The 24,425-nt window shown below is 47.4% G+C and overlaps 1 protein-coding gene across 7 annotated transcripts in view; it reads right to left on the bottom strand.

Annotated features, from left to right (window-relative positions):
• The window catches only part of lhfpl4a (LHFPL tetraspan subfamily member 4a), a 227,839-nt gene that overhangs the window by 9,176 nt on the left and 194,238 nt on the right, over nucleotides 1-24,425 (bottom strand). For 2 of the 7 annotated variants that reach the window (XM_038812439.1, XM_038812440.1), the window contains one exon: nucleotides 20,036-20,600. The exons of 4 other annotated variants lie outside the window; for them this stretch is intronic. In XM_038812439.1, the coding sequence (XP_038668367.1) occupies nucleotides 20,232-20,600 (369 nt within the window). In that variant the 3' untranslated portion in view covers nucleotides 20,036-20,231. Of the gene's footprint in view, nucleotides 1-19,586; nucleotides 20,601-24,425 lie in introns of those variants that run through there. One more of the 7 variants, XM_038812438.1, reaches the window with a different exon arrangement.

The raw sequence follows: 24,425 nt of genomic DNA, 5'->3' as shown, positions 1-24,425 counted from the left end.
TTGGCCAGAAACATTACAAAAACCAGGTGAAAAATACCACAGATTGCTACGCTTGGCACTGTGAGATTTAGGTGTGGGCCCTCTGTATTAACTTGAGAATCATTGGGCAGGATTCTCCCTTCTGGGGACTAAGTCCCCATGCAGGTGGGAGAACCGGCGCCAACCACTCTGGCGTCAACAGCCCCCGAAAGTGAGGAATTCTCCAAATATTCGGGGGCTAGGTTGACGCTGAAGTGGTTGGCGTCGCTCCAGCCGGCACGGAAGGGCCTGCGCGAGTTCATGTGTCGACCGGCCGTGTATTTCCATGCATGCGCAGACCGGCCGGTGTATTTCCGCGCATGTGCGAGGGTACTCTTCTCTGTGTCAGCCCCCGAGCAAATGGCAGAGCTCGACAGGGGCCCGGCGCGGAGGAAAGAAGGCCCCCACGGAAACAGCCTGCCCGCTGGATCGGCAGACCCCGATCGTGGCCCCACTGTGGGGCCCCCCTCGGGGTCAGATTCCCCCCCCAGGGACCGCCCCTGCACACTTAGCTGCCAGGTCCCGCCATTTGTGAGGTGAGTAATTTACGTCAGTGGGACTGGCCAAAATTGGACGGCCACTTGGCGCCATCGGGGCCGGGAAAATCGCCAGGGGGGCCGCTAATAACGGCCCCCGACCGGCGTGGCGGGAATCCCGCCGGCCCCCTAAAAAACAGCGCCAGAGAATAGGGCAGCTGGCGTTGGGGCGGTCGTGCAGGATTCGAGCCTCCCCCCGGCGATTCTCCGACCCGGCTGGGGAGGGGGAATCAGAGAATTCCGGCCATTGCATCAGAAGGATTTCTGAAACATTTTACTATTTTCAGAATGCTTCCAGATTGATTTACCAGATTGCAGAAGCTTTACAAAGGCAGGAGATCGGAGGGGTGGGGGTAGGGTGTGTGTGTGTGTGTGTGTGGGGGGGGGGGGGGGGGGGGGGTAATGTTTTTTCCATTGAAGCCCAAAATGGGCACTTAATTGATGGCATGCCCATGACCCCCTGCTCAGGGTCACATTTGGGAAGCAAGCCTCCCCCATCACCCCCTACCCATTCCCTCCCCCAACCCGTTTTTAGGTTTATGCATCACTGAGCTGCAGCTGGCAAAACAAACCAGCAGCCCGCCAGCTTCAGAGCTCAGGGTGTTGACTGGCGTCTGCAGCGAGTCAGGGAAGGGGCCTGTTCGTGAGCGCGGGCTGGGGGAAGAGGGCGTGGGGGAGGTTCTATCTGGGGCAATCGGTGAGAATGGGTTGGGAGATTTTTGTGAGCTCAGCAAAAGTCCCAAAAGAAAACTTAGCTTTTTGGAACAGTCATTTAAAGGAGAATTTAGTAAGTATATATAAAGAGACCCAGGGGGGACGCACGTAATCATCAGTGAGTCGGGGAGGGGAGCTGACCTGGGGAGGCTGCCTTTTCATCCAACCAGGATTATCTTTGGATATCTGGCACTCCGGGCCATGCTCTATAAGTTCAACTGTTTCAGTCTGATGGAGGGGGTGAAGGCTGATTTGAAAAGGTGGGACATCCTCTCTCTGACCACAGCAGGAAGGTTACAGATGGTGAAGATGAATATTCTCCGAAGGTTTTTGTTTTTCTTCCAGTGTCTCCCAGTTTTTCTTCCCACGTCTTTCTTTTGCAGGGTTAATAAATTGATTTCTACTTTTGTTTGGGCTGATAAGACTCCTCGGATTCGTAGGACGCTTTTGCAAAGGGATAGACAGTCGGGGGGTGGGGGGGGGGGTGCAGTTGACTCTGCCCAATCTGTTGTTTACATAGAATTTACAGTGCAGAAGGAGGCCATTCGGCCCATCGAGTCTGCACCGGCTCTTGGAAAGAGCACCCTACCCAAGATCAACACCTCCACCCCATCCCCATAACCCAGTAACCCCACCCAACGCTAAGGGCAATTTTGGACACTAAGGGCAATTTATCATGGCCAATCCACCTAACCCGCACATCTTTGGACTTGTTCTACCACTGGGTGGAAAATATTAATAAGGTGCAGGTGGTGCGAGGATCCGGACTCTATATGGGGACGGATGGAGGAGGTTTCAGGCATAGGGTCAAGTTTGAGGGCCTACTTCTGCTCCTAGGTTTTATTGGGTCTCTATTACATGCAGCACCTTCCCACTTCCCCACTCCAGGTTCTGCACTGTTTAATGAAATGGCCTACACTAATAGAACATCTTAGCACCTCTTCATTTGGGATGTTTTTCTCAGGCTAAAGTCTCAAGGATTGTCTACCTTGACATGATTCGATTTATTCCTCTTCCAGGTTCTGTATTTACTATATTCCACCAAATAGGTGTCGCCCCTGCCAGAGCACCAAAAGAGCTCTGATCAATGAAAGTCACAAAATACATCCTATGTGGCTGTAACATAATTTTCCACCCTCTTCATCCTTTCTAACCTGCCTGCAGCCGTTGACGTGGTTCATCACATCGTCCTCCTCCAACGGCTCTCCACCATTGTCCATCTGGCGTGGAACTGCTCTCAACTGCTTCTACCCTTATCTATCTGCTCATCGCCAGAGGATCACCTGCAATGTCTCCTCTTCCTGCTCCTGTAAAGTTGCTTCTGGTGTGTTCCCCCTAAGATCTATCGTTGGCCCCTCCTATTTCTCATCCTCATGCGTCCATTCAGCAACATCATCTGAAAATACATCACATTTCAAACAATAACTGATGGCAGCCAGCTCTACCACACCACTGTCTCTGTCAAACCCTCCACTGCCTCTAAATTGTTAGCTTGTGTCACGACATCCAAGGCTAGTGTGGGATCAATACCAGCCCCATTTGATCCGGAGTCGCAATACAGGCTATACTTCTCGGATAGCCTGCCTTTCTCCTCGAGGGATGTAGACCTGTTGCGTGCACAAAGAACCCTATATACATCACTTCTGAGGCCTGGAATGTACATTTTGTACGTTTGAGGTGGACACCTGCACCTCGGATACTTTTTAGCACCTCTTCCAGGCTGGACATGTACTCCTTGGGAGCAGTCCTGGTGAATATTGTTGAGGTAGACCATGACTTTTGGAATGTGTTGGAGGAGGTTTTCCATTGTACGCTAGAAAATAGCACAGGCTAACTGAAATAGGCCCTTATATGTATTTATCATGCTGAACCTCTGGTACTCTTCATCCAATCCCAACTGTAGGAATGCGTGGCAATTACATTCAACAAATATAACTGAAGTTCTAATTTAGAGTAGGTAAGCTTCCCGCCAGCATGGGGATTGGGGACCTATCCACTTGAGCAGCTGATTGATGGTGAACTTGTAGTCCCCACGGATTCTTATGGATTAATCCGGCTTGAGCGCATGGACGATGGGGGCTGCCCACTTGGAGAACGGAGCTGGTCTAATAATGCCCATTCCTTCTAATCGCTTCAATTCAGCTTCGACCTTTTGCTGCAGACCATTGGGGAATGGTCTGGTCCTAAAAAACTTGGATGTTGAATCTGGATTGACATTAAGTTTTGCCTTCATGCCTTTAATCGCTGTGAAATACATCCTCGTATCTTCGCAGGTCAGGTTGAAGGACACAGTTGGAAATGTAAAACATTTCCAGCCTATTTGATTTGCTGCAACCAGTCCCTTCCCATTTGGCTGGGTCTCTGCCCCTCTATGATAACCAGGGCCAGGTGGACCTCTTGCTCTTTATAAGCCACTTATGTGTTGGTGGTCCCAAGGATTTTCAGAGTTACCCCTGTGTAAGTTGACAGCTTGGCGGTGGTGATGTTAAAATTTAAAGTTTAAGCTCCTTCACAAATGTAATTGAAGGTCTTCTCCCCCATAACTGTCATGGAGGTCCGGGAATCGACTTCCATTCACACTGAGGATGATTTCAGTGAGGGCTGTCTTGTTTACCTGGACTACATTCAGGAGGTCCATTACGGGCTCCCCCTCCGAGGTCTTTTCCACTTGGCTCAGTGGCGTCATGGACTGCTCCTGCTATTGTTTTATTTTGCATTGGCGTGCTCTGCCTTACAGAAGAACGTGCTTAAATATGGCCGCTATGATTACAACAGAAACTCGCAACAATGCCAAGTCTCTTGGGGATGGTCCCCCCACATCGATAGCGGTCCATCCTTGCCTTAGCTCAAAGACCCTTTATTTTCCCAGTCCTTTGACTCCGGCCTGGTCCCGAGGATCCTGTCCGGTCTGCTCCTGTGCCTATTGACCCCACCATGCCCCTCGCTGCCATACTTGATTGACTTCTCCCTCGGCCATGACTTGGAGGTCAGTAGCGCCTTTTTCGGTGCACTCTCTCGCCTGGCCACAATATCTGTCAAACTATCTCGGTCGCTTTTTCTGACTTAATTGTAGTTCGAGCCAGGACTTTCTTTTGGATGTTGAGATTATGGACTTCACAAATTGAATGGTCACGCAGCATGGTTCCGAACTTGCAGTGCTCATCGAGCAGGTAAAGTCTGGCTATGAAGGCTGAGATGGAGTCTTTAGGGCCCCTGACAGTGGAATTGAATTTGAACCGCTGGAGGGTAAACGAGGGTAAAAAGTTATTTGATTAACTTGACTAATTGATCAAAGGCCTCTGGTGGTTGCTTATAAAATTATAGGTTTGTGCCCCACAAATTGTCAGAAGTTCAGCTTCTACTTGTCTTCCCCTGTGATCTCGTTCACAGTGGAGAAAAATCAGATTCATTCGATGTACTGGCTCCAATCTTCAGCCCCTTGGTCAAGTGGGTCTCGTTTACCAATAATAGGCATTTTCATTCACGTTTTGGGTGTCATGATTGATGGTTCCTGGCTCTCGTTATTTTTTCTTTTTTTTTGTTCAAATGCTCTTGCCATCCCCCCCCTGAATCGTGAAATAACGGAGGCTTCAAACCTTTTACCTCATCGCCAATGTGGTGGCTCGAGATAACACTCAGGAGATTTTGAGTAGTAACAAAAAGGTAGAATTAATGAAAGGCAAAGGCTGGTATATATATAGCACAAAACACTAAAGGATGGGTCTTCGCTCTCCGACTCCAGGGACCACACTGTGCAGGCCCGGCGCTTACTCGCTATTGGCTAGAGTTTGCGTGCTCCCACGCGGTTGGCCCTGATTCACCACCTGGGCATCAATGGCACGACTAAGATGACCACAATATCTGTCAAGCTTCAAGATGGCAGAGCAGAATTCTGTTTTTTATCTCCATGACCTTTGGAACAGGAACTGTGCTGAGCTACAGGTTTAAAATTGGGCCTTTTCAATAGGGGAGGCTTTAAAAAGAAAATGCTCGCGCTTGGAGAAGGCGGTGAAAGGAATTACATGCCTTCTCTCCCTGCACATGGGCCGCTACCACAATTGCTTTGTGACTTCTTTGGCCTGGGAGTCCTGCTCTCCAGCAGCTGCTGTTGTTGAGAAGAGGGAAGTACACTGTGTAGTGTGTCGAGTAGCAGGCAGAGTCACTCCTTTAAACATGTGGAAATAGTGTGCCAAAGGGCTCTTCATTCGGGCAGCACGGTAGCATGGTGGTTAGCATAAATGCTTCACAGCTCCAGGGTCCCAGGTTCGGTTCCCGGCTGGGTCACTGTCTGTGCGGAGTCTGCACGTCCTCCCCGTGTGTGCGTGGGTTTCCTCCGGGTGCTCCGGTTTCCTCCCACAGTCCAAAGATGTGCGGGTTAGGTGGATTGGCCATGCTAAATTGCCCATAGTGTCCTAAAAAAAGTAAGGATGGGGTGGGGGGTTGTTGGGTAACGGGTATAGGGTGGATACGTGGGTTTGAGTAGGGTGATCATTGCTCGGCACAACATCGAGGGCCGAAGGGCCTGTTCTGTGCTGTACTGTTCTATTCTATTTACCAGGCATTCAGAGAACGGAATCTGACAGGAAAATGAGAACTGTAAATCGTACGGCGGGAAAGAGGAGCTTGGTGCTTTGATCGAAATAATGCAAGGACGGGATGCTGTGCCACTGCTCCACGTGTTGCTCCCAGTGCAGTGACAGCACTTAACACTGCTACAAGCCTGTGACAATGGTGAGCCCCAAGCTGTATGCCACTTACAGTCGCTTTGGATGTCTTAATCAGTTACCCTGCTGCTGAAATCAATCTGGAGCCAAATCTTTCATAGTATCAAAAATGGCCTTCCTGGGGTAAGGGAGATTGCAATAAAAGATATCATTGGGTTAAGCAGTTCAATTACACATATTTTAAAAGAATATTTCACGACCATCTTTTTTCACAGATCTGAAAACAGTTTACTGGGCGGTGCACAGAAGCAAAGATATAAATGTGTTCTTTACAAACGTGTTTGCAATTTTCCCCTATACACTTCACAGAGGAAAGCCCCCCTTTATTGGAACTGAATCCCCGGGGCGGGCGAACCTCCACAGGGGCTCATTCTTCTGTTGCAAGTTCAGTGGTGACGCACTATCAATTACGCAAAGCCGAGAGTAGGATGTAATCGAGGCTTTATTACACTGAGATGTGTGGCCTCCTACAGCAGCTGACGAAATGGCTGCTGTATGGGGAGCACACATATTTATACTCCGTCTCCTGGGCGGGGCCAGCAGGCTGGGATCTACCCCTGTACTTGTAGTGCAGGGGCCCTACCGTAAAGCACCTATAATAACATCCTCTATATACAATATATACATCAGTGATGACTACCACATTCACCCCCTGTTAAAAATGAGTCCGGCGGGGTTGGTGGAGAACTATATACAGGAAATTGTGTTTTAAAAGTACAGATAAAATTAGAAATTCAGACGGTCCGGTGCCTTAATCTGTGGGAGAGAGCGCCGTAGTGCTTGTGGCGACTCCAGCGGCGGCATGGTTTTCGAAGACTACGGGAGCGTGTCGAAATCCTCTTCATCCCCGGGTGTGGGCAAGTAGAGGGCGGAGTGTCCCGGAGCGGGGGCTGCGGCGGGGTGCGCCGGGGTAAGGGAGGGTGGCGCAGGGTCGGGGTGTGTGTGTGTGTGGAACCAGCTGGTGCCAGGTCCCCGAGGGAGACTGTGTCTTGGCGGCCATCGGGGTACGCTACGTAAGCGTACTGCGGGTTGGTGTGAAGTAGCTGTACCCTCTCAACCAACGGATCCACCTTGTGGAGTCGAACGTGTCTACGGAGGAGAATGGGTCCTGGAGCTGCCAGTCATGTTGGGAGCTATACCCCGGAGGTGGACTTCCTAGGGAAGGAAAAGCGACGTTCATGGGGGGTTTCATTAGTCGTGGTGCACAGGAGCGACCGAATGGAGTGAAGTGCGTCGGGGAGGACCTCCTGCCAGCGGGAGGCCTGGAGATTTCTGGACTATAGGGCCAGCAGGACCGTCCCGTTCTCCCTCTCTACCTGCCCGTTTCCCCTGGGGTTGTAGCTGGTTGTCCTGCTCGAGGCAATGCCCCTGTTGAGCGGGTACTGGCGCAGCTCATCGCTCATGAATGAGGATTCCCGGTCGCTGTGGAGGTAGGCGGGGAAACCAAACAGAGCGAAGATGGTTTGAGCGCTTTGATGACTGTGGCAGACGTCATGTCGGGGCATGGGACGGCAAAGGGGAATCGGGAATATTCATCAACCACACTGAGAAAGTACATGTTGCGGTCGGTGGAGGGGAGGGGCCCTTTGAAGTCCACGCTGAGGCGTTCAAAGGGGCGGGAGGCCTTCACCAGGAACGCGCGGTCTGGCCGGTAGAAGTGCGGTTTACACTTCGCGCAGACCTGGCTGTCTCTGGTGATAGCCCTGACTTCCTCAATGGAGTAGGGCAGGTTGCAGGCCTTGATGAAATGGTAAAGACGGGTGATTCCTGGGTGACAGAGGTTGTTGTGCAGGGTGCGGAGTCGGTCCACTTGTGCGCTGGCACATGTACCTCGGGATAGGGCATCGGGGGGGCTCATTGAGCTTACCGGGGCGATACAAAATCTCGTAGTTGTAGGTGGGGAGCTCAATCCTCCACCTTAAGATTTTATAATTTTTGATTTTCCCCGCTGTGTGTTGTTAAACATGAAGGCAACCGACCATTGGTCAGTGAGGAGAGTGAATCTCCTGCCGGCCAGGTAATGCCTCCAGTGCCGCACAGCTTCAACAATAGCTTGGGTCTCCTTTTCGACAGAGGAGTGCCAAATCTCGGAGGCATGGAGGGTGCGGGAAAAGAATGCCACGGGCCTGCCTGCCTGGTTGAGGGTGGCGGCCAGAGCGACGTCTGATGCACCGCTCTCCACTTGGAATGGTAATGTCTCGTCGACCGCGTGCATCGCGGCTGTGGCAATGTCTGTCTTGATATGGTTGAAGGCCTGGTGAGCCTCGGCCGTCAGTGGATTGGATGAGTGGGCGGGCCATGTCCGCATAGTTTCGGACCCACTGGGCGTAAGACGAAAAGAATCCCAGGCAGCGTTTGAGGTGCCATGGGATAGTGGGGGAGGGGGAGTTCCATGAGGGGGCGCATGCAATCGGGGTCGGGCCTCAGAACTCCGTTCTGGACCACTTAGCCGAGGATGGCCACGCGGCGATTCGTGCTGAACACGAATTCGTGTTATACCTGAGATTGAGGAGAGTGGCGGTGTGGAGAAATTTGGCAAGGTTGGCGTTATGGTCCTGCTGATCGTGGCCGCAGATGGTGACATTGTCCAGGTACGGGAAGGTGACCCGCAGTCCGTACCAGTCAACCATTCGATCCATCTCCCGTTGGAAGACCGAGACCCCCATTGGTGACGCCGACGGGGACCCGAGGAAAGTAGTAAAGGCGGCCATCTGCTTCGAACACAGTGTATGGGCGGTCCGCCTTACCGATGGGGAGCTGGTGGTAGGCAGATTTCAGGTCCACTGTTGAGAAGACCCGGTACTGTGCAATCTGATTGACAATATCAGATATATGTGGGAGGGGGTATGCGTCGAGCTGCGTGTACCGATTGATGGTCTGACTGTAGTCAATGACCATCCTATTCTTCTCCCCAGTTTTGACTCCTACCACTTGGGCTCTCCAGGGGCTGTTGCTGGCTTCGATGGTGCCTTCCCGAAGCAGCCACTGGACTTCAGACCCGATGAAGATCTTGTCCTGGGCGCAGTACCGTCTGCTCCTGGTGGCGACGCGTTTGCAATCCGGGGTTAGTTTTGCAAAGAGGAAAGGTGGGTCGACCTTGAGGGTCACGAGGCTGCACACAGTAAGGGGTGGTAGGGGCCCGCCGAACTTCAGGGTTAGGCTCAGGAGGTCGCACTGGACGTCCAGGCCGAGTAGCAAGGCAGCGCAGATGTTGGGGAGGACGTAGAGGTGGAAGCCGCTGAACTTCACGCCCTGGACAGTGAGAATGGCAATGCAGTACCCCCGGATCGCCACGGAGTGCACGTGTCATGAGGAAGGCAAGATGGCGGCACCCGCTGGTCCTGGGAGCAACAACATGGCGGTGCCCACGGGCCGCACGTGTTGCGAGTCAAGCAAAATGGCGGCGTCCACTGGCCGCACGTGGTCCGAGGAGGGGAAGATGGTGGCGCCCACTGGCTGCACGTGGGGGGGGTGCCCGGACAATAGTGGCGATTGAGCGGGCCTGGCACACTGCAGCAAAATGTCCCTTCTTGCCACAGGCCTTGCAGAGTGCGCTCCGCGCCGGGCAGCGCTGTTGGAGATGTTCTGACTGCCCACAGAAGTAGTATTTGGGCCTCCTGGGGTTGGTTGGCTGCCACGCAGCACAAGCGTGGGGTTGGCTGAGTACGGTCGCCGATGGGGTCCACGATGGGACGGCCGTCTGCGGAGTCCACGATGCACAGGAGGGGTGGGCCACGCGGTCGGGGCATAGGCCTGAATGATGCGTGATGCAACCGTAAATGAGAGCGATAGCATTTTGGTCGTCGCGAGGTTGAGGTGCTGGCGGATGCAGTCAGACGCTATGCCCGTAACAAATGCGTCTCTCATCAGTAAATTCGAGTGTTCCGTGGCCGAAACGGCATCACAGTCACAGTCTCTGACTAGGGCGAGAAGGGCGCGCCAGAAATCTTCTACTGGCTTACCGGGGAAGCTGGCGCCATGTGGCGAGGTGTCTAGATTTTGTTAGTCCACTGAGTGTAGTTTTGCTTCAGTAGCGCCATGGCCTCTGTGTAGGTTGGTGCGTCCTGGATCAGTGGAAAGACGTTGGAGCTCAGCCGCGTGGAAAGGATCTGGAGCTTCTGGAATTGTGTCTGCCGTAGTTCCGATGTACGCTTCGAAACAGGCTAGCCAATGTTCAAAGTCTTTTTTGGAGTTGTGTGCTTGAGGATGCAGCTGCAGGCAATCCAGCTTGATGCGGAGGTCCATCTCTGAAAACTCAGTGTAATAAATTGATGCACTATCAATTACGCAAAGACGAGAGTAGGATGTAATCGAGGCTTTATTACACTAAGATGTGTGGCCTCCTGCAGCAGCTGACGAAATGACTGCTGTACGGGGAGCACACATATTTATACTCCGCCTACTAGGCAGGGCCAGCAGGCAGGGATCTACCCCCGTACCTGTAGTACAGGGGCCTTACCGTAAAGCACCTATAACAACATCTTCGATATGTAATATATACATCAGTGGTGACTACCACAAGTGGCAAAGCTGCAAAAGCTCAGGACCTAAGGCATAAGCATCATGGCAAATGAGCAAGAGAGCCCCAACAGAAATTCACCCTCATTATTATCAACCATCAAAGATCCTCAAAATGGTGGGCTGGAATTTTCTAAAGCTCAGTCTTCTTAGGTTAAGAGTGGATCTTCTGCTTATTGGAAATACAAGCAGAGAGATTATGTTGAAGTAATTTTATACAAAGTTAGACAATGAAAGAACTAAATCCATGTATTCACACAGCATAGTGTTTGATGCTATCATTTATCATATTATCTCAGTGTGGACATATAGGTGGTCTGTCCACATAGATCTATCCAACATTTTTGCAAAAATGAGAGATCCAATTTCAATATGTATGCTGGGTCAACATAGAACCAGTTGGGCAGAGAAGGAATGTAATCCCTTTCACCCCCATCTCCAAACACTGGCATTTTCTTTTTAAACCCTGCTCTGTGCGAAAGGTTCCACTTACAAACCTATAGCTCACCACAGTTTCTGTTCCAAAGTTAACGTGGATAAAAAAAACAAAATTCTGCCCTGCCACCTTGCAGTTTGACCGATGTGGTCATCTTAGTCATACCACTGATGCCCGGGCGGTGAATCAGGTGTTTCTCTACAGGTGAGAGGGAGGATAGTGGGCATTCTGACATCTCTCTTCAGCTCCCTTGGCCAATTATAATTGGTGATTGGGATGCTGAATGAAGGGAAGGTGCAAATGAGGCGTACCACATTTTTAAGATTACTTAAATAACCAAGCACTTTTTATAGAAACATAACCATCGCCCCTTGACATTCAATGGTGTTACCATCACTGAATCCCCCGCAATCAACATCCTGGGGGGTTACCATTAACCAGAAACTGAACTGGACTAGTCACATTAATACTGTGGCTACCAGGGCAGGTCAAAGGCCAGGAATCCTGTGGTGAGTAACTCACCTCCTGACCCCCCCCAAAGTCTGTCCACTATCTACAAGGCACAAGTCAGGAGTGTGATGGAATACTCTCCAATTGCCTGGATGAGTGCAGTTCCAAAACACTTAAGATGCTCGACACCATCCAGGACAAAGCAGCCCGCTTGATAGCTCCCCCTTCCACAAACATTCAACCCCTCCACCACTGATGAACAGCGGCAGACTTATGTACCATCTAAAAGATGCACTGTAATAACTCAACAAGGTTCCTTCGAGAGCACCTTCCAAACCCATGACCACTACCATCTAGAAGGACAGGAGCAGCAGATACCTGGGAACCCCACCACCTAGAGATTCCCCTGCAAGTCACTCACCGCCCTCACTTGGAGATCTATCACTATTCCTTCGCTGTCGCTGGGACCAAATTCTGGAACTCTCTCTCGAACAACACAATGGGTGTACCTACACCTGAAGGACTGCAGCGGTTCAAGAAGGCAACTCACCACCACCTTCTGATGGGCAACTAGGGATGGGCACTGAATGCTGGTCTAACCAGCGACGCCCACATCCCGTAAATGAATTAAAAATAATTTTTTTTTAAATACAAAAGAGGAGGTCATTCGGCCCTTTGAGGCTGTTCTGCCATTCATTATGATCATGGCTGATCATCCAACTCAATATCCTGTTCCCGCCTTCCCCCCAGATTCTTTGATCTCTTTCAACCCAAGAGCTATATCTAACATGCAATGTTTTGAATCATCGAATTCCTACAGTGCAGATGGAGGCCATTCGGCCTATCGAATCTGCAGCAACCCTCTGAAGGAGCACCCTATCTAGGCCCACACATCCTTCTTATCCCTGTGACTCAGCAACCCCACTGAATATTTTGGACACGAAGGGACAACGTAGCTTGGCCAATCCATATAACCTACACATCATTGGACTGTGGAGGAAACTGGAGCACCAGAGAAAACCCACGCAGACACAGGGAGAATATACAAACTCCACACAGATAGTTACCCAAGGTTGGAATTGAACCCGGTTCTCTGGCGCTGAGGCAGTGGTGCTAACCACTGTGCCACCGTGCTGCCTCAACTATTTTCTGTGGTAGCGACTTCCACAAGTTCACCACTCTGGGTGAAGACATTTCTCCTCATCTCAGTCCTAAAAGGTCTACCCCGCATCCTTAGACTGTGATCCCTGGTTATGGATTCCCCCAACAACTGGAACATCCTTCCTGCATCTACCCTGTCTAGTCCTGTTAGAATTTTATAGGTTTGGATGAGATCTCCCCTCATTCTTTTGAATTTCAGCAAATATAATCCTAACCAACTCAATCTCTCCTCATACGTCAATCCTGCTATCCCAGAAATCAGTCTAGTAAACTTTCACAGCACACCCCCTATCACAAGAACACCCTTCCTCAAATAAGGAGAACAAAACTGCACATAATATTCCAGGTGTGGTCTCACCAAGGCCCTGTATAATTGACAACCCTGCTCCTGTACTCGAATCCTCTCGCTATGAAGGCCAATTTACTATTTGCCTTCTTTACCGCCTGCTGTACCTGCACGCTTACTTTCAGCAAGTGGTGTATGAGGACACCCAGGTCTCGTTGCACATTTCCCTCTCTCAATTTATAACCATTCAGATAATAATCTACCTTCCTGTTTTTGCCACCAAAGTGGATAACCTCACATTTATCCACATTATACTGCATCTGCCATGCATTTGCCCACTCACTCAGCCTGTCCAAATTACACAGGTACATCTCTGCATCCTCCACACAGCTCACCCTCCCAACCAACTTTGCATCATCTGCAAATTGGGAGATATTACATTTAGTTCCCTCATCTAAATCATTGTGGATACCTGGGATCCTAGCACTGATCCCTGCTGTACCTCACTAGTCACTGCCTTCCTATTCTTTGTCTATTTCCTGTCTGCCAACCAGTTTTCTATCCTTCTCAATACACCATCCCCAATCCCATGCACTTTAATTTTAACACTAATCTCTAATGTGCGACTTTGTCGAAAGACTTCTGGAAGTCCAAATAAACCACATCCACTGGCACCCCCTCATCAACACAGAGTTAAATCCTCAAAGAATTCCAGTATATATGTCAAGCATGATTGCTCTTTCATAAATGATTGCTGACTCGGTCCGATTCTGCTACTGTTTTCCAAGTGCTCAGTTATGAAATTTTTAGAATGGGCTCCAGAATTTCCCCCACTACTGACATCAGGCTGACTGGTCCATAATTTCCTGTTTTCTCTCCACCTTTTTCTTAAATTACCTACCTGCCAATCTGTAGGAACTGTTCTTGAGTCTTTGGAATCTTGGAGAATTATGACCCATGCACCCACTATTTCCAGGGCCACTTCCTTAAGAACTCTGGGATATAGATTATCAGGCCGTGGGGATATATTGTCCTTCAATTTCCCCAATACCATTTCCCTACTAATACTGATTTATTTCAGTTCCTCCCTCTCACTAAACCTGTGTTCCCCAACATTTCTGATGTTATTTATGTCCTCGTTTGTGAGGACAGAACCAAAATATGTATTTAGTTAACCAGCCATTTCTTTGTTCCCCATTATAAATTCCCCTGTTTGACTATCTTCACCAATCTTCTCTCTTCCCATACCTATAGAACCTTTTACAGTCAGTGTTAATGTTCCCCGTAAGCTTACTCTCATACTCTATTTTTTCCTTCTTAATCAATCCCTTGGTCCTCCTTTGCTGAACTCTAAACTGCTCCTATTCCTCAGATTTATTGTTCTTTTTGACCAGTTTTGTATGCCTCTTCCTTGGATCGAATACGATCTCTAATTTCCCCTGGAAAGCATGGTTCTGCCACCTTTCCCATTTTACTGTTGAACCAGAATACAACATTCAAAATTGGCAACGTCCAGAATATTGGTCTGATGTGGCTTTTACTGCAGTGAATGAGTTCAAACTAGTTTGAGCCGCTGTCTGGGTGATTCAGTATCCAGATCAAATTGAGTCCTTTAACTAGACTTGTCAAAGATTATGTCATCATAAATAGACCACAACATATTTAACTGTCTGCAGGATTGTCAATTAAAGGTTGGTTAATTTCATAACTGTAATCTTGTCAGCTCACCGAATGACAAAGATGGATTTACAGTCTGGTTCATTATTTGATAACAGAGATCAAAATGAAAGATTTTTCCTTCAGTTCTGAAGATTGCCTCAGAATACAATTGTTGGGCATTGGCAATGCCGATAGTTACGTTAATCTTTCCTCTTTGTTTATGGTGAAAAAGTTTTATGATCACAAACTTCAAGATACTGACAAAAAGTTCAGATGCTCCAGTTCTGAAATGAAAATGAAATGAAAATCGCTTGTCACGAGTAGGCTTCAAATGAAGTTACTATGAAAAGCCCCTAGTTGCCACATTCCGGCGCCTGTTTGGGGAGGCTGTTACGGGAATTGAACCGTGCTGCTGGCCTGCCTTGGTCTGCTTTCAAAGCCAGCGATTAGCCCTGTGAGCTAAACAGCCCCTAAATAAAAGCAGTAAATCAGACGCATTGGGCGGAATTTAATGGAAACATTTCTAAGTGCCATTTGTGGCGGGTTTTGCAGGGAATCTCCCGCCGGCTCTGCCAGCGGGTTCCCCACCGCTACCAAATTACACTGAGGGCGCGATCCAATGACAACGCTCCGCCAGAAAAACAGCTCACTGCTGCGCCGTGTGGCCAATAAAAGCGGGAGACCCTGCTCCCAGGATCTACCTGGCTCGCAACGCCTCGCGAGATGTTACGATGTAAATCCCGCCCATTGATCAGCACTGATCCCCACTCATAGGCAATGTCAACCCCCCACACATCAGCATTATCGCACATCCCGCCGAGTGAGGACAACCCGCTATGGGGTCCCTGGGGAGCCCCCCCTCTTCAAGCCCCCCAAACCCACTTACAGATCCCCTCCTCCAGGACCCCCCCCCCCCTCCCCCCCCTCCCAAACCTGGGCTGGTTTAGGACAGGGCTAAATCGCTGGCTTTTAAAGCAAACCAAGGCAGGCCAGCAGTACGGTTCAATTCCCGTACCAGCCTCCCCGAACAGGTGCCGGAATGCAGCGACGAGGGGCTTTTCACAATAACTTCATTTGAAGCCTACTTGTGACAATAAGTGATTTTCATTTCATTTTCAATCTCCCAGAGGCCCCTACTTACCTGTCCTGCACCCCATCACCCTTCAAACCCCGCTCCAACCCTCCTTTCATGGCCATAGCCCCCCCCCCCCCCCCTTTGGCCCTGAACATTGGCAGTACCACCCTGGCGCTCGATCACCCTTGAACTGTCACCCTGGCAGTGCTCCTGCCAACTTGGCAGTGTCACTCGGGTACCCTGGCAGTGCCAGGGTGGCAGTATCAAGGTTGCAGCTGGGCAGTGCTATGGTGCCAGAGTTCCAGGGGGAGGGCCAGGAAGCCCCACTCACTACCCCTGGCCACCCAGGACCCTGCAACGGATCCCAGGAGGCCAGTCGGTCCCGGGTAACCTTGCCTAAGTAGGTTTCTGGCCCATTTGGTCATGCCCCCTTGGGGCAAGATCCTGGTTTTGGCACCTCGTGGGATTTGGGTATGTCCTGTGAGACGTAAAGTCTGTCGGAAGGCCCGCGCGTGTCCTCTCCCGGGATCTAGCGGCCGCCTTGCGCTGACGCTGAAGCGCAGCGCGGCCGGTAAATCACACCCATTGAACGTACTTTTCACTTTAGGTATCAGGCACTCATGAGTCAATTCAGCACACACAGATGAAACCAAAACATCAAGGCCTTTGTAAATAAGACACAGTTTTGTATTGCTGAAAAAAGAAATTATCAAAGCTTTTCATCTTGCACTCATCAGAACAGTTCGCAAGAATACAAATTCAAGAGAGATAACAAATTCATACCGTATGAGATGAGAGCTCTGCTTGGTTATCAAGTGGACTCTGATTGAGCCGTTGCCATGGAGAATGCACCAGTTGACAGTGACTGACCAAGCATTGTTTGAAATTTAAATAGACAACTTGACTGATTGGGCAAGGCCCAATCTGAGGAATGAACCAGCAAATGGCAGTCACTTATTTGGTTTGGCTGAAATAGGCACAATGTGTGTACATGTTCTTTCTGCCTGACTGAAAATCTTAAATTTAGAACTCAATGTAATTGTTCGCACACCGAGGACTATTTAACAAATGTTGTCGAATTGTGGAATCACATCTAAAGTTAACCACTGTGCTTTGCAGTTTGTAAGCATGGGCTGGTTGGCGATGGTCTGTACCTTGCCCATTGCAAACAGAGAATGGGCATGCTGTTTGATACGATCCAGTCTTTGGGATGTACGGCCTACATTCCGAGTATCACATGGGAAAGGAAATTCATATACTGCCATACTCATTTGTGTGATAGGCAAGATGTCTTTTTGGAGCATTTGCATATAACGGACGCTACATGGACCTTGTTCTTGGCAGACAGAAAGAATATGTACACACATTGTGCCTGTTTCAGCTAAACAAAATAAGTGACCTCCATTTTCTGGTGCATTCCTCAGGGTAATGCCTTGACCAACCAAAGTCAGGCTGGTTGGTTTAAATTTCAAACAATACTTGGCAGTTAACTCAGTCACTATCAACTGGTGCATTCTCCATAGCAACCAATCAGAATATACTTGCCAACCAATCAAGCACAGAATTCCTACTGGACTGAAGGAGGCCATCCAGCCCATCGGGTCTGCACTGATCCTCTGAAAGAGCACCCTACCTAGGCCCACTCTCCCGCCATATTCCCATAACTCCACCTAACCTGCACATCTCTGGACAGCGAGGGGCAATTTTTAGCATGGCCAATCCATCTAACCTGCACTTCTTTGGACTGTGAGAGGAAACCGGAGCACCCGGAGGAAACCCACACACATGGAGAGAAAGTGCAAACTCCATACAGACTGTTCCCCAATGTCGGAATTGAACCCGGTTCGCTGGTGCTGTGAGGCAGCAGTGCTAACCACTGTGCCATCCTGTCACCCATTAGCACTCTCTTCTCATAGTTATAAATTTGTTGTCTCCTTTGGATTTGCATTCTCGCAAAATATCCTGACGAATGCAAGGTGAAAACCTGCGACAAAAAGATGTCTCTTTTATTTCAGCAACGTTCATGTTCTGTAATCCCAAACGACTACTCAATTTTGTACCAATATACGGGTATCTTTGAATTGTGGCCAGCCACTGAGAACTGAGTTGAGGATTCAGTTTGTTTAGAAACACTACAATCAGGCAAATCAATCTGATTTTAATCTGGATAAATTGGATCTCAGAGTACCCTTGGTTTCTAGATATAAAAGGGCAGTCGGAAAATCCATTCTGTAGTATCCAGCCACTTTAGTAAACTTTTCTTATCCATTGTGGATTGGAACATTTCCACAGTTTCAAAGTACCCTAAATCTTAATTTATTGAAGTGTGTGTTTTGAGCAGTGACGGTAAAATGAGATATTAATTCAATTTGAAGATATGATTCAGAATCTGATCCAACAGGCATACTGATTGAAATATAGATGCATATCCAGAGTTCATTCCATCTTATTCAATTGTCACTTGCCAAAAGTTGTACATTGAAAATCTTTTGACGCAAATCTCCATGATTTGATTGGTTGGATCAAACCCCCTTTCCAGTCTATGGTGAATTTCCTGTCCATTTACTAACATGTAGAAAACATGGATTTTATACGGAAATCTTTTTCCGGGCCAATTTTCCATCATCCGCGCAATAGGTGTTTGGGAAGAAGAGACACATCGTTTTCGTTAGCTAAATTATCCCATTAATACGGAGCAAATCTGACCAACTTCTGAGATTGTCTGAGAATCTCCATGGATTGAATCTTCTATCAGAAGAATTAAATCACTCAGATGCAATATCAGCACTGGCAGAATCTCCACCCAGGTCACAGTGTTATTTTGCACATCTCTCTGATTTGGATTATCCTAGTAGCTGTCGACTCTAAGGTTCAGCATGAAGTGGAACAGAATCTATGATTGGAAGATGGGAGTGGTGAAACCGATCTTGATACAAGTGCATTCAGGTCGTTACAGGGTAAGGGCTTGGGAGAGTATCACATGAAAGCTCACAGGAGGACAACAAAGAGATCTGAGATTTGATTGTCCCGCACCTGAACACAATCCTAACACTCCCTTTACTCTACATGCAGCTTTCAAAGACACACCTACCTTGAATTTCCTTTTGGTACAAGGTACTTCCAAATCTTCTGGTAGGGATTGTCCACAGACCAGTTCACATGTCGGCTGAGGCATTCAAGACGCATTCTTCATTCTTTGTCAATTTCTTCAGTTCAGAAGGCGGTTGAAGTTTCTGTACTGTTTCATGGTTTTCACAAGTTCAAGCAGTGTTTGGCTCCATACAAACTGGGCTGAAAACTCTCTTGGTTTGCACCAGCCGAGAGGAATTCCATTCCCCGAATATACAGATGCTCTGCGGGACACAGCATTCCATCACGTGGTGACTGCGAAAAGTCCCTGTATCAATACACAATCCCCTTGTTTCACACAATTAATGTGCAGCAGCGTTGACTGAGAAGAGCAGAAGTGTGCAAGTTTGTCTCTTGGGCTTGCTGATGAAACTAGCGTAAAACCCATGGGATAAAGCAGAAAGTAACTTTTCCACAACTGATCTGATTGATCCGATGTGCTTGACTGAAGCCAAGGTGGAGGTATCTCATTTTGCCAGTCGGGGATTGGAATCTTTGCTGAGTGTTATACACTCTGGCAGTAAAGAATGATGTTCAGTTTGACGAGCAGCGAATATGTGCAATGCAAGCAGAGGTGAAGGATCTTGAACAGCGGAACAGCCTGCCCCAGAGGGTGATTGTCTTGGCACCTGGCTTGGATACTACTTCACATGAAGAAGTGTCAAACTGCCATTTTTGTGCTGTTTACAGAAAGAACATTGATGCTTACAAAATACAAGTCTATATTTATCTTGTGTTGTAGAGAATAATCAGATAGTACTGCAATCATATAAACGTGAACCCAATATTCAAATAACCTGCACGAAAGAGAAATACTTTCATACAGTGGTATTGTTCAGGTTTTAGAGGCTTTACAAATAACTGAAGCAAATACAAGAAATTAAATGACATTTTTTATTTACAAATTGATGAAATGTGCGTGCCTAATGTTTGTACTGTGGTAGTTTTTCCAGTGTTACTTTACAACATCTTTTCAGTGAATGTCCACTCGTGGTGGATTGTGACCCCATCATAGCAATATCAGTCGAAGATAGAGACACATCAATTTGTGGGGCATGGATAATGGACACAGAAGAAGCACTAGCTGATGTCTGTGCATCGTGGCAAGTGATCTCTTGACACATCTGTAGGGCAGGCCCAATGTCTACTTGATATGTTTCTGTGGTTATAGTACTTGAGCTCGTCACCAACAAAGCTAAATTGCTGGCATGAGTGCCATCGTTTGGCCTTTGGTGCCCAAAGGTTTGTTCCAGTGTGCTTTCCATATGCTCAAGGCGTCCATCCAGTTGGTTAAAGCCGGTTTTCATGGCATCCCTGAGCTCTGAGAAACCATCCCTGATAGCTGTCTGCAATCCTTCTTTGAGATCCACCAGCCCTTCCTTCAGAACTGATACCAAGTCACTAACCCCATGGGTGACCATACAGGTCTGCACAGCACCCATTCTTGCATCCAGCACCTCATTGAGATCAAAGAGAGATCCTTGAATTTCTTCCAATCTTTGATCCACGGATTTGTGGAAGTGCTTCACTGCCCGGTGAATATCCTGTTGATGCACCAATACTTTTGCCTTGAAGGCTTGTCCATCAATATCTGTCTCCTCATTAACATGCTCGGGGGACTCCTCTTTGTGGCTGCTACAATCTGCAATGGATCTGTCCAATTCGCCATCCTCCACTGGCACTGCCAATTCTTCAATGCCATCCACATTTTCATGTGCAGGAGATCTAACCAACGATTGCGATGAAGGCGATATAGGAGCCGTGCTGGTGAGCACAATTTGAGCAGTGGGTGATGCAGATGCTGTTGTTGAGGCAGATGTTGTTGGGTGAGCAGGTACCTCTGAAATTGGAGGCGAGTTCTGGCTTGTAGCTGAGGCAGAAAGTCCTGATGTATCTGTGGAGAGGAGAATGCAGATAAAATAGTGTCACTCTGCCTTCGGAATCTAACTCCTTAGAAACAGACATAAATTGTACATGACCCAATAATATCCGGCTATTAATGTGCTTGTCTGTTCTGGGTTCACAGCATTTATTAAAATAACTCATTTATTGTTAAAGGTAAAAACACAATAACAATTACTCACCAGAGTCTGTCGAGACAACTCCTGGCTCATGGTTTCCCATATCATGCAGGGTTTCAGCAGGCAAGAGTTGGAGGACTTTCTCCTTTGCATTGTTAATACTTTATGGCCGGTGTTGCTCCACTGGTTCAATTTTGAAGACCAGTGTTGTCTTTGCCACACTTTAGGTATTATTTAAACTTTTTCAGCTAACCTGGCTGGATCTTTTTGTGACACATGGGGTGAGATTTTAACTCGTTCACAAAACCCATTCATTCACACAGAGTTAAAATCAAGCGCATGGAGCATTTATTGGCGAGTAATTGCCTCCCTTCTAAATGTTATTGATTTGCTCTTGTTTGATGCTAAATCTTGCTGAAGCCCTCGCTGTCAATTCATCCACAATAACCTAATCTCTATGTGTAGATTTTGGTCTTCTCGTTCAATGTTCACACTTGATCTCTGGATGTGATGTTAAACAAACCAAAGATTTAATTTTCAGCTCATTGTGCAAGTTAGTTCATTGTAACTACAATTACTGCTATGTGCTTGACTGTCTTCATTCACTGCCAGGAATGAATTCCAGTGATGGAATTTTTTTGCAGATGGCTTTGTGGAGCAGTTGGGGAGACTTTTCTCTCCCAAACCTTATTAAAAATTGACTTAATGTGGCCATAGTCTGGAAGATAACCACTTTTGAAATTAATCGGTTTGTTCCGCTTCAATGCTTCACTTGCTGAGAAAGCTGCACTTACTTAATAAACTTGTGCCTGGTGATCTAATAGTGGGCTATGTAATTATGCTTGTGCCTGGTGATCTAATAGTGGGCTATGTATTTACGCTTGTTCCTGGTGATATAATAGTAGGCAATGTAGATTGGAGAAGCATAGTCTAAGGAACACACCTGAACCTACAGCAATTAGTTCTGAACTAGAATTAATCTCTTGGCCCATTGGGGTGGTACAGTGCACAATGGGTAGCATTGCTGCCTCACAGTGCTAGGGACCCAGGTTCAATTCCAACCTCGGGTGACTGTGTGGAGTTTCTACATTCTCCCCGTAACTGCGTGGGTTTCCTCCGGTTGCTCCGGTTTCTTCCCACAGTCCAAAGATGTGCAGGTTGGGTGGATCAGGCATGCAAAATTGCCCCTTATTGTCCAAAGGTTAGGGGTTATGGGGATAGAGTGACGGATTGGGCTTGGTGGAGGCCAAATGGCCTCCTTCTGCATTGTAGGGATTCTATGATTCTTCACTGTCTTGCCTCATGAGTGGTTACCATGCATTAGGGTTTCATTGCAATTCATGCAAGGCCAACGAAATTCCATTTTCCCAGAACATTGATTTGCTCTTGCCTGTTTTGGATGGAGGCCTCCTTCTCGGCCTAATCCAAAATTACATTGGGCCACAGGTGACAGAAATGGGAGAATCACTGCTCCAATGCAGCCTTCACCACCCCAATTTGAGTTGCCCTTCCTTCCACCAATGCTTCTGGGACTTTGATCCAACTATAATCATGACTGATGGGGGAAAATGACTCTCTCCCAACATGAATTATGATTGGGCAGTCTCAAATGAATTTCTAATAAGCATGAGTCAGCTTGATAAAATTGTTACTTATGTTTTCAAACTAACAGCACATTAACCAACCTTGTTATGCTAAGTCATAAACTACTCGTTAGTGTATATGGAAGTACTTTTCTGAAGTAGAATGGAGGCAATTACTCTGAGTTTTGACTCTTGCTTTAACTGCTGAGACTGTTTGGTGCCAGATATGGAGTGATATTCTGTTCAGCAAAGTGAACGCTTGGGCCAAATTATACAAATTTAAAACTTAGCAAAATTCTCCATCATGAAAATGCTCCGATTTCAGGAATAGTTTCCATGTTGCATTTTTCCAAGCAAATGCCTGATATCTGAAACAGAACCACGTGCTAATATTTCTGCCGAAGCTTACAAGTCGTATGAGGCAGGGGATGGCAAAAGGGAGAATTCCTCTGCTTGTTATATATTGTGAATTGTAACTGTATGAGGAATGCGATTCTGAATTTTCTACGATGGTGAATACAGGAACTCTCACATGATATGCACAGGCTCAGATGATTGGTGAAAATCCCCATTTTGATTCATAGCTTCATGTGTGAAATTGATGGTCACACCACGACTGTTCAGTAGCTGAGATTAATTTAGGCATCTCTCAATATCATAGCAAATAATGACAAAATACTCTTTGTTAATTAACTGCATTTATTTCTCAATAAACCTGCACTGATGGTATCACACAATGCTTAATCTGTGTGTGAATGTCATCATGTATCAGTTACGTGGTGTGTTCAGAGTTGTGATACCAGCATTGGGAGCTGCTTCCAGCAGAGTGTATGATTGCAAAACTGAATGACACTGGTGACAGAGTAATAGAGCAAATGGCATTGAAAAAGAGAGATGCTATCAAAGCTTTTTATCTTGCACTCTCATCCAGGACAGATGCCAGAATGCAAAATTTCAAAGAGAACAACAATTTATACTCCAACCAGAGATGCTAATTGGTTGGCAAGTTGGCTTTGATTGGTCAAGATGTCGCAATAGCAAATGCACCAGGAAGCTATATATTGTTGTTCCCTTTGAAATGTGAAATCCTTGCATCTGTCATGATGTGCACTGGACCAAGAGCTTCGGCAACGTGCTTCCTTTTTTAACAATACTCAAGCTCTGTGACAAACGACAATGGCAGTACGATACCGGCCTGGTAGGATGTGAATTTACACTCACAGTTCTGTCTTTGGTTAGTTCCTGTCTCAGCCATGTTGTCATTGGAGGGCATGTTTTCAGTGTCAGGTGAGTCCCCACATGGACGAAGAGGGAGCTGGAATGTGATTCGCCCTGGGGTGGGAGTGGGTCGGTGGTAGACTAAATCCGATAATGTCTGTTTATAGGACAGCAATAGAAGGGTCTGAGAGCAGGTTATCGACCCATCTCATGAGTAAATGTGGTGTGAGCCACAGAGGGACCAAAAGCCAACAAGCCTTTAAATATGGAATAAAACAAATTGGCTTGTGAATTTAAAAAAACGGTGTTTACATCTGCAAAGCAATCTTGCAGATTTTTATTATGGTCATAAGAGCTTGAACCTCCCTCTGGTCTGTGATGTAATTTAAATTGAGACACTGACATGTAGACACTCCCAGTTTATCCATTATTCTCAACATATTGTTTGAAAATGAAAGTTCAGTACAACTTTACAGCCGAGCCTGAATCCACTCCTCTCCGGGCAGTAACCCTATTCCGAGCATCATGCTGAAAGTTAGAGTCTTGGCTTACAAGGACCAGAATGTAAAGTACATCATGAACAGAACCAACACCAACTGAAGTCATGAAACCCACTATGGCTCTGTTATCTAGACACAAAACTAGCAGGTCTAACAACTAAGTAATTTCTAACGTCAATGTATATTGGTCAATGAGCTTTAAGAATAAATATTAAAAGTGAAAAGACCAATTTCAGGAATATATTTATGTTTTAAACACCCAAATTCTCCCTGTGTGGAGGTGCAGACTGACTGAGCAGTCAGCACAGCAATCCAACTCCTCACTTAACTGGAAGTAACCAGATAGTTAACTAAAAAACACTCATTTTAAAGTAACGAGAAACATTTTGGCGCAGAA

Source organism: Scyliorhinus canicula, chromosome 11 (genome assembly GCF_902713615.1).
Source record: "Scyliorhinus canicula chromosome 11, sScyCan1.1, whole genome shotgun sequence".
Lineage (NCBI taxonomy): Eukaryota > Metazoa > Chordata > Chondrichthyes > Carcharhiniformes > Scyliorhinidae > Scyliorhinus > Scyliorhinus canicula.
This window is presented reverse-complemented; position numbering and strand designations above follow the sequence as displayed.